This window comes from Vanessa tameamea, chromosome 10, assembly GCF_037043105.1.
Source record: "Vanessa tameamea isolate UH-Manoa-2023 chromosome 10, ilVanTame1 primary haplotype, whole genome shotgun sequence".
Taxonomy (NCBI): domain Eukaryota; kingdom Metazoa; phylum Arthropoda; class Insecta; order Lepidoptera; family Nymphalidae; genus Vanessa; species Vanessa tameamea.
In genome coordinates, this window is record NC_087318.1 from 8,392,417 (window position 1) to 8,404,451 (window position 12,035).

Sequence of the window (12,035 nt, forward strand, 5' to 3'; positions counted from 1 at the left end):
ACCAAACCAGGACTGGGACTTGCCACCGATGGGGACCGCAGAATACGGAATGAACAGTTCTCTACCCTGAAGTACCACATCGGCGTTTATCTACACGAGTAAATCTCACAAAAAGCTTTTATATCATACAAATTGTGTCAAATATGCCGAATGCGAAATGACGTTATAAGTTAACAGTAAAAGTTTTTGTGTAGAAGGTTATTTTTTTCTTTTTAGTAATTAAACTCACTTTCGTATTCTCAGTAAGTCCTTTCATTTGATATGCATATTATAGGCAACTAAAAACTTACTCCGCCATATTGGTTTACAGTAACGTCACTTTATTATTTGACTTATTCTCAGCAAGCTCTTTCATTTGATACCCATATTGTAGGAATGAATGAAATAAAATTATCCACCATTGATGTTCTTCCATGCAGCATTTAGAATGACGTTACATAGTTTACCATGCATTGTCTTCCAAACTGAACGTGTATACAAAATTATAGCTGAATCGTTTAAAGATATCTGCTTCTAAATTGAGTTGCAAGATTTCAACCGTACAAATGTACTTACATTACAAGTTAAATAAAAACTTGTACTCATGTGTAAGCATGTATTTTGCGGTAAAAACATCGTGAACAAACTTGAATGTAATGGAGTCCATTATAAATAGATATTTTGAACAGACATTTTGAAGCTCTTCCTTAAGATGAAACGCTTGAGTAGTAAGAAATTGACGGTAAAAAATTTAAGGCTGTTAATTAACATTTCTTTCATTCAGCCCTACTTAATAATATAATATTAATAAACATAATATTATATTTAAAAACTCTTGTCAGACGTTTTGAAAGTACGATATTGTAGTCATCATTGGCGATTGGTGACACGTATTATTTAATTTTATTGTTTCAAATTTTGTTCACTCCTATAAATTATAATCACAACGATTACGTATAAGTAAGTAAAGTATCAAGATTATAATTTTTCATATTATACCTTTATAATATTATCATTATATAAATTAGCGTTGATGCGTCTTTTAGTGATAGTGTGAATTCTTAACGAAGTCATATTCACACAGTATATAATATCTAATAATTAATATAATTAACTAATTATGGGTAGGAGTTTTGTCAAAGCGACTGTTCTCAGACTAACTAACAAAGTTAGAATCAGCTATATTTTGATGTAAATTAAATAACTATAAATATATTTATGGATTAGATTATAAATTATTTATGAGTCATATTCGCACATAATACAAATAGTTTCGTGAAAAAACAGAGCCACAAAGAAAATAGCTTCAATTATTTAATATGATAAAATACAAAAGTAATTACAATCAATGCCGAAATTTCGTTCGTGCAAATATATATTTTACATAAATGTTCAGTATAAAATCGTTAGTACGTGATTAAATAAATCTGTTTGAATATTCATATAAAATAATTACTTAACACATTTTTATAAATTAACGTGACCGTTTTGAACAATTTGAGCATACACCAGAATCCGCACGAGCGCGGCTGAACGGACGTACCTAAATGCTAAGTGCAATTTGTGTCAACATAGAGAATAAGTGAATATTATATTGTTTCAATATAATGTAAGTATTACAGAGAATATAAATTTTAATACATAATATAGTTTAGTAGTAACTTTAGTATAACTAACCACTATATATTTTTTACAATAATATAAAACGTCTATTACTGTTTTTCCAATTTTTTTTTCCAAACTACTCATCGGGTTATGATACGGTTTTTATTGATAATTTGCATAGATTTAATAGAAAAATACTGAACTATTACAGTTTTTTATATAAAAATAATGAAAAAGAAAATGAAGTAGTTAACCTTTAAACCCTTAAAAAGATCGAAAGATAATTTCATCTTCCTTCATCTTCCTTCACCAACAAGTGCAATATAAATTACAACATCTAATTAACCACTTCGAAACTTGCGATACTTGTTCGGATTTGACCATGCCAACTTCGGTTAAGATTCACCTGTGCTATGATTCTAAATGTTATTAATATAACCCCCGACGGTTATAAATACAGATAGGTACAGTTTATATATAAAATATACTTTATTCAAGTAAGCTTTTCGAAGTAAATTTTACAGAATTTTTAAGTTTAATATTTTTTTTTGTATAAGTATTTCTTGCACGCTCTTTAATTATATTAGGTGTTGAATAATAAGAAGGGCGCTGTAATTAATGTTTTGAATTAGATAATGCCAATAATGTTATGTTAATAACAATTATTTCCCAGTTGAATTACGACTCTCAGGGTATTAAAAATGAACCTATTACTAACACCTAGACTACCTACATATATATAATATTCTGTTCCTAAATACCGTTTGATCGTAATAAAACTTGTAAGATTGGAAGCTATCGAAAAATTATTAACGGAACATATAATTTACAATAAAACACAAAAAGTTTCGAAAGTTAATAATATTTTATGTTAGTAGGTATTATTTCAATTAATAATTCAACAGAAATGGGTTGTAATATTCTAAATTGAATCTTTCACAATTTTTCAATTGCGCTAGATTCCATACAAAATAAAAGTTTTTTAATATGGAACAAAAATATTTACGTTATTTTGATGGGAATTTTGAGATTATTTATGGTATATTATGTGTTTTAAAATATTCAGTATTCTAATAAATGAGGAAAAGTACTGAATCAGAATAAATGGAGCGTGTTTCTTCTTGACAACTTTAACATCATCGTAGTATATTTCATATTATTAATAAATCAGATACTGTTTTAAATACGTCGATGGGACGTCGGATAACAAAAGATATTTCCATTTATATCTTAAACTTTTGTAGGCGGTTTAGCAACTGGATAAAGCTGGATATAATCTGGATATTAGGTAGGTTTACAATTCGGACACGTGCATTTCTTGAATATCGATCATTTATATTCGGATTCAATTAAACACATATAAAAACATCTACCGTACACACCATGACGACGTGATAGTAATAAAAATGCTCGAATAAGAAAGTAACAGTCCTTCTGTAACCAATTTATTTAATCACTATGAATATATGTAATGTGTTGTTTGTAAGTTACGTTAGATTGTAATAAAACTTGTAAGACTGGAAGTTATCGAAAAAATGTAAACGGAATATTATATAAAACTTTTTAAGTAAAATTAGCTGTGATCTTGTAAATTTAATGCTCTTACACAATTTTTGGGGCGAGTATATCTTGCTAGATTTATTACAATGTAGAAGTGCTTCTATATGAAATAAAAATGAAAATAGTGCCAAAGACATAAATGTGGTATTCAAAAGAAATTAATAGATGAGGGCGAGCTTCAGCAGCTCTTGCTTTACGTATCCAGTGTACTTGACTATGGATACGTAGAGCAAGACTGAGATTTGTGGTAGAATCTATGGGAGGCCTATATTAAAAGCAAGATTATCGAATTTTACCTTTGTCTTACTTAAATACTGTATAGAAACAATGTCATTATATAATTATCGCTATTGAGTTTTTAGTCATGTTTAGTCACAATTTGCACTACATGCTGAATTTATTACTACAGATCTAATCAAATACAATGAGATTTAAACATAGATAAAAACCCATCTTCTTACTAATATGATATATTCGTAGCAATCATATCGTCAATAAAGGCGATAAACAATAATAAAAATATATATATTTAATGTAAAAATATTATCAGTAACATCGCGACTTAATATTAATTTTAACTTATTATTTTTTAGATGATGCCGTCTTCGATCATTACTCTGACGAAGAAAAGTTGCGATGATGGTGAAAGTATTGAATGCAGCCTACAAGCCAGGCAACGGGACAAAATGGACGTAAATATGGCGTACAAAATTAATGATTATTATGACGAAGCTTTGCCGAAAAATGAATTTAAATTAATGGCACCAATAAGGCGATGGGAAAAGCGTATGGGGTTCGTAACCCCTATTCGTTGGACGAGTTCTACGATCATAACGTTATTTCATATTGTAGTAGTCCTTTATAATCTACATGCGATTACTTTAGATGGGGCTCCTCTTTGGAAAACTTTAATGTTTTGTAAGTTTCAAAAACGTTTTTATTTAATAGTTTAAAATAATAAAAAATAATATTTTTATATACACCCAAAAAGAACTTATGTACACAATTTCGTTGCTGAATTGTTTATATATTAATCAGAATCAGCGATCCAAAAAATATCCTATATATAGTATAGTCTCCTTTTTGCGCATTTTTTGAAATATAATTAATACGTTTTCGTCATTTAATCGTCATTTCCTTTTGAATTTAATTTAAATATCAATACAAATCAAAACTATGTATACTATTCGAATTGAATAAAACATTTTATAGATAATGGAATCAATGATGATAATCATCATGGAAGCAATGATGATTTATATTTTGTAAAATTGATGACATCACAATCAATACGAGTACAAATTAATTGAGGATATTTTTAACATAAACAAAATAACAACTCGCTTAACACACGTATGCATATAATGTACACGTACATATCAATTACACAGCATTTTATGTAAATCATAACAAAAAATAAAATAAATCCAGATTATGACTTGGACATTGGACTTTAACATTGGGACTTGGTAAAATTATATTATATAATTAAACGATTACCTAAAAGTACTTTGGTATTCAATTTCACTTCTTATTTAGAGAACATAATGCCTTAATAGACAAAAATACACAAAAAGGAGACCGAATTATACACACGAATTAATTTTATCAATGTTCGTGATTTACATTACTCTGTGACTTTGTTTAATATTTCCCTTTTATATGCCTCTCAGTATCTGCAACATTATAAACTGTAAAAATGATATATATGTCGTGCTCAACTTCTTCACGTTGACTGCTTCATAATTTGGCCGACCATATCATGAAATGGTTGTATTTCATTCCATGGCCAGTTATAACTTTTCCGGTGGATAATGTCATTATTTTACGATATGATCACTAACAACGCTGATTATTTACTAATCTAGCCAAACCCTGAGTTGGATTTAAAGGTCTGGTGGCCCTATACCAACAGAGGCGTGGAGTTAATAATTATAATAATAATAATTATATATGAATTAATTAGAATATTTTAATTTCAATCAGTGAGCTACAATTTATTTATTTGTATCGGTAACTTGTAAAACAGTTATTAGTAACATTATTATAATTTGACTATATCTAGATATTTGTTAACTCGTCGCAATCTCTGTTGTGGGGAACCCTCTCATGCGGAGGCCCCAGGGCAATTGCCCCGGTTTTTTTTATGTGATAGGTGGCAAACGAGCAGGAGGCTCACCTGATGGAAAGTAACTATCACCGCCCATGGACATCTGCAACACCGGAGGGTTTGCAGATGCGTTGCCGGAAACGGTTGCCCTCCCCTAAATCCGACCCTGGCCAGACCATATCATGAAATAAAATTATTTCATTAAATGTGCAGCCACATTACTGTTCAATTCTAAGATCTGAGACATATATAATATACAACAGTTTAATTTTGGTATTCGTTTTTAAATGATTTGGTTAATTTTCTTTAGCATTATTTTGCGGAGGTGTTAGCGGCTTCGGTGTAACTGCAGGTGTGCATCGATACTGGACGCACCGGTCATTTAAAGCTAAAATTCCTCTGCAAATTATAATGATGATATGTTTTTCACACGCTGGACAGGTATATTTGATTTTTATTACTTAATGTAACTCTAAATATCCCATTGCTGGGCTAAGACCTTATTTCCCGTTAAGGAGAAGTTTTTTCACTATTCCACTTATCGATGAACATTAAACATGTTTTTTAATATATTTGTTTAATAATCTCACTCCTAAACTCAGTGTCCCATACAACAATATTACTTTTTTTGATAAAGTGATTGATAATCAAAATAGTAATTCCAAACAGAACAATATTCCCAATTGGGTGCGGGATCACCGTCTACATCACAAAATGTCAGAGACATCTGCGGATCCACACGACGCCAACAGAGGGTTCTTCTTCGCACACATGGGATGGCTTATGATGAAAAAGCATCCACATGTGATCAGAGAAGGCAACAAAATTTACATGAGTGACATTCTGAACGATCCATTAATCAAATTTCATACAAAGTAAGTTGTAAACTTTTACCGTATCCGATAATATTATTATTTAATAAGATATTTGTGTTATTATTATTTCTATTTGGCAATGAATAATATAAATAGTGCAGTAATACTTTTAGCTAACATAATTATAAAAAACGATACCCGTAATATACACATTACTTTTTTAATCCAATGGGAAGTAGCCTGGTCCTGTTGTAGTCAGGAAGGAAAAAGAGGTTAAGTGTGGGGCCATCGGCTTTAAGTACCTTTCAAGGCACAAGAATGTTACATTATAAAAAAAATCTCGACAGAGAAAATCAATAACCTTTAGTGACTCAAATCTGGGTTTTAGACTAAAAGAGGTAAATAGTATATTAATAGCATAGGTTCATCTTTTTTTTTTATCAGCAAAGAACAAAATTTAAATTTGTTCCATTTTGCAAGTTTTTTTAATTTTAATCTTAAGTATATTGTTTATTTTGATATGTTCTTTAAAAATATATATATATCATTTAAAATATTTTGTTTCAGATACTTCAACGTTTTGAAATATCTATTATGTTTTATACTGCCAACCCTCATACCAGTATTTCTTTGGGGCGAAACGATAAAACTAGCCGTGGGAAACACATTGTTACGATATTTGCTTAGCTTACATTTTACATGGTCGGTTAATAGTTTTGCCCATTTATGGGGAAATAAGCCATACGATGTGTGAGTACAGTATATTACTTATTTATCATATTATCAAATAATAACCTTATATGTAGCTAATAATATCTAAGAGTAAAAAATATTTAAAAGAATAGTTATACTATTTTAAATATTCATTATCTTATAAACAAAAATTAAATTAATGTTTTGTTATAACACCAGCTGTTCACTTTTCAATATTTAATTATTTTTTTAACCTTTGGGCAAAAGCACGAAATTATTCTTTGAATGTTGTCAGGCTTTAAAAACGAAAATTTAATAGAATATAAAGTATAAGAAACGGAAGTACGTTTTTAAATCTCACATCACTTGAATAATATTCGACGTATCCTCGCTTACATCGCAAGTGACGCATTACACTCAGTTATATACCGATTTTATTAGACCTTTTGTCAATGAGAAAGGCCTAATAAAATCCGCAGAAACCAGACACATAAAAATTAGCCCGGACACTGCCGTAAAAAAGCCGAACATATTCCGGTTTTAACCGACAACGATAATTAAACCCGACATAAATAAGCCAATACCAAAATGTTGATCATCATTGTTTTGTCAATTTTTAATTATTTTTAACGATCTTGAGATCATTGAAATATGAATAGATTTTTTTTTCGAGATCCAAATTCATGTCTTTTCATATCTGAAAAATATGACAATCACAAGCTATGTACCTCTCCTTGATAGTTTTCTCTCCTCTTCTCCAATCTGCTACTTTGCTTCAAATAATTTATCACAATAATCTTGACATGGAAATACTATAAATCAAATTATTCAATTGTTATAAATTCAGTTACTTATTCACCTCTTTGATTGTATTACAGCAAAATAATGCCAACGGAAAATTGGAAAGTGTCATTAGTAGCGATGGGCGAAGGGTGGCACAATTATCATCACAGTTTCCCATGGGATTACAAAGCGGCAGAGCTCGCCTACTTTTTGAACTTGACGACATTTTATATCGACTGTTTCGCATCAATTGGTTGGGCGTACGACTTGAAGAGAGCATCGCCATTATTTATAAAAACTGTAATAAATAGTCGAGGTCCTAAAGAACATAATCATTGATTATAATTTAAGTCATGGAACCTTAAAATGTGATGCTCCGAATCCTAGGGCTGATAATATTTAAGATTACACCACGATAGGTACGGTATAAATTATATAATTATGTTTGTTTCGGATTTTCCTGACGATATTTTGTCCCACTGTAATGGATGAATTTAAAAAGAAATTTAATCACAAATACACGTCATTATTACTTATTGGGATAAGCACATGGACGCTTTTATTACTTTCTTTCCTCATAATATTTAAGTTTAACTTATTTTGTACTAAAATTTTGCTATAAAAAATGTTTAACTTATTTTGTATCTAATACATTATTGAATAAAGAATTATTGTTATGTATATTTGGTAGGGTATATATTTTCTTTATTTATTTATCTTCTTCAACCTAGCCTAGCCGTTGGCCTAAAAATAATGTAAGTAACATTATTTTTAGGCCAACGGCTGGCCGCCTGTGTTGGTCTACAATTACTTGGACCCAGCTAATATGCCAATGAAAATATTTAAGTGTATATATATCTTGTTACATTCAGAAAATTTGATTTTTTGTATCATTAATCTGTTATGTTCGTAATAAGTTTATGTACAAAATGCTGACTTTGAATGAATGGTTAAAATTAACCCAAATATAAAATACATAGTTTTTATAGTCTGAATCAACAACAAAATAATGAATGTATTGTTTAAATTTTGAAAAACGTATATATACAATGTAATAAATACAATGAACAATGGCTAGTTCTATTTTGTTAAATGACGCCATTTTACCTTTCTTTCAGTCTAAACATTGTTTAAATGCCAACAAAAAATTATTCCATATTTTATATAGTGAGAGATCAAATTGACTCAATGTAAGTATTGGTTGCGCATTCAAAATTTACTTATTAATATTTATAGAAGATTTTATAACGCGAAAGTTCATGTTACACAATAATCATTACAAAACATATTGGCGTTATTCACGACTATTATTTTTAATTACACATAATTGCTTTTGAATATATAATTGCAAGATGCAGCATTGCATCTTGAATTTTTTAGAATTAAAAATAGTAGGGTATAATGATTCCACCGTCACATATATTTTTATGACATATTACCTATGTAATTATGCAAAAATGGCGAGAATTATGCAATTTAGGTTGCAAATTACGCATACAATTTACAGACTGGTGAAATGTAACATTTCAATACGTCGTATATTACATTGCAAGTAATCATATAACTTTAAATAAAATAAAATAATTTCTAACTTTATTCAACGATCCTCCTGATGTTCATCTCGTCTCTTAATGTTCGACTCGAAATGGTCTATCACCAAGCAGTGATATTTATTAACGTTATATTCTAGTAACTGTTGTGAGACTGTGTAATTAAGGACACAAGACCCATAACAACGTATTACCCAAGGTTGGTTGCGCATATATGTGATGGTGATCTAGGGGATGGTTAATATTTCTTACTGTTCCAACGTCTATCGACAATGGTGACCACTTACCATCAAGTGGCAGTCGAATCTAGTCAAGCATTATATATTATTATGATGCTGTCTGGTAATAAAAACGTAACATTACATAAACTAAAATAAAAAATACAATTTAAAAATACACCAAAGATACGGGCAGTATGACAGCATTAATACAGGGTTATTGATAATGCGACGTATTCTCTTTAGGAGGTAATTGGGTGGATATTTGCGATAATTTTAACTCCCATATGCAACATGCAAAAGTGCACCACTTTTGGAGTTATTATGTTTTTTGGACTTTTTTTAAAACAAGTCAAAATTGAATTTTCAAAATTTATTTCAATTAAAGTATCGATTAAAATATCATTTTTTCATCTGATTTATAAAAACGACTAAAAATTGGTTATTTATCAATATTAAAACAAGAATTATAGTTCCAAATTTAAAAATGCGAGACGGAAGACGGTTATTTCAAAATATTTTTTCCACAAATCTATACTTACAAGAAAACATGTACTGACTGACTCATTCATCATCGCCGAGCGTAAACTATTAAAGTTAGGGCCATGAAATTTGGTGAGTAGGATCGATCAAAATCGGTAGGATTTTGAAAAATATATCCCTAAGGGGGTGAAATAGAGGTTGACATTTCGTATATAGGTTAGTCTGGAAGTCCGTTAATTTTCAAGCATGAAACTTTATGTTTGAGCTACTGATTAAAAAAGAATAGATATGTAAGCGTTATATAAGCGTGTAGGAATTGCATTCTACATTATTGTTCATACATGCGTCGACGTCCAGAGACGCGCTCCGACTAAATTAAAAACCAAATTCGGGAGCTATTTATACTACGCGAAAATCGGCAAGCGCATACGGCGCTTACCCAGCGCGCTCTATCGGATTTTCGTGTCAACACACGAAATGAACATACGAAATTGCGACGTCGTCATTGGTCGAAAAATCGAACATTTAATTCGTAGTTTAATTTCCAAAATATTTTCAATTGTAATGTATAACTTTTAATTGGCTGAATCATAATTTTTATCATTGTAAATTGTGTAACTTTCTATTGGTAGAAAAGTAAGCGTTTTCTTTGGACGAAAGAATTTAGGAATATGCACTGTAATTATTTCATTGGATAATATTATTCCTAGTTTTTGTATATATATCGACACATTTTTGAAATAAAATCATTCCGATCCGACCAGCAAGAAAGTGTTCTTTTACTCAAGAAATATCTACGAATAGTAACAACAAGTAAGCTAGGGACCAGTACCCCTACAAGCGTTTATATAAGCGTTTCTGGATATTCTACCCTAAGAGGTGAAATACATACCAATGTGGTATACTTGGTGGTAGGACTTTGTGCAAGCCCGTCTGGGTAGGTACCACCCACTCATCAGATATTCTACCGCTAAACAACAGTACACAATATTGTTGTGATCCGGTTCGAAGAGTGAATGAGCGAGTATAACTACAGCCAAAAGGGACAACATCTTAGTTCCCAAGGTTGGTGGCGCATTGGCGATATAAGAAATGGTTAATATTTCTTACAGCGCCACTGTCTATGAGCAGTGGTGACCACTTACCATCAGTTGGCCCATATGCTCGAACACCAACCTATGACATAAAAAAAAGAAGTACAAAGAAGTCTTAAATTAACATATTATATTAAGTTAATCTGTAAATATATTCAACTTGAACGTAATTTCAAATTAATTAAAACATTATTAATTCTATTCAAAAGCCGCAGGCACCAGCAAGTCCTGTATAACAATTAAAAAAGAAAGAACACAAATATCGAATGTAAATTGGAACAATTACTTATTTTACTAAATAATAACTTACTCCTGGATATAAGACAAAGATTGTAATGCCCAATTGTAATAATTGGTGATTTTCGCAGCATATTGATTTTTTTTTTTATTCTGGCTTTTATTTGTGCCAAGAGATTGAATAAATTATAAAGTAATAAAGACAATAAAATTGTAATGGAGGTAGACGAAAACAAACTCGTGTAGCAACCTCGCAGAGCGCGCGTTATCGTCAGTCAGCGCATTACCGCGTGCAATTCTAACAAAAAAGTTCTAGTATAGTAAAAGTATCTACTCGTCCAGATTACATACCCGTAAAATAAGGATTTTATTCCATGTTATTTTGAAACCAATGAAATTAGATATAAACAAGCACCATTCCTTTCCTCAACTTATCTATTTACCAATCTATATACTTAAAACTTTGTTAGTTAAATTTTTGTTGTTATTGTTAAACTTAAATGTTTGTTGTTATTAAATTAAACTTAAGTTTTTGCCCATCTTTTTTGTCATAAAAATGATAGTAATCATTTTAATGACATTCTCTAAAAATAACATTCACTATGGATTTGCCAAAAAATGGCGTTTGGAACGTCGATGAATTACTATTATCGGAGTTTTGGAAGTAAAATTAAAGTGTAAATAAGTAGTTAAGTGTAATTGTGTTGTATTATAAATAAAGATATATTAATAACAAACTCTTAGTATCGCACAATATAGCTGAGTTATTAGCAAATCGCCTGAAACATGTAAACCTAAGATTTTTATATATATATAAAATTAACTGCTTGTCTTAGATTATTTGAATGTCTAGATAGACTTTCAAAGCTGAGAACGCGTCAAATAGTGGCCAACTCTTGACCACTAAT

At 30.2% G+C, this 12,035-nt stretch overlaps 1 protein-coding gene across 1 annotated transcript; it reads left to right on the forward strand.

Annotated features, from left to right (window-relative positions):
- The first annotated feature begins 1,472 nt into the window (after positions 1-1,472).
- LOC113403910 (acyl-CoA Delta(11) desaturase) lies at positions 1,473-8,084 on the forward strand. The gene is made up of 6 exons (XM_026644569.2): positions 1,473-1,588; positions 3,738-4,062; positions 5,565-5,695; positions 5,924-6,129; positions 6,637-6,819; positions 7,641-8,084. The coding sequence occupies exons 2-6, from the start codon at positions 3,738-3,740 to the stop codon at positions 7,882-7,884; spliced, it is 1,089 nt and encodes a 362-aa protein (XP_026500354.1). The 5' UTR covers positions 1,473-1,588; the 3' UTR covers positions 7,885-8,084.
- Positions 8,085-12,035: the final 3,951 nt, after the last annotated feature.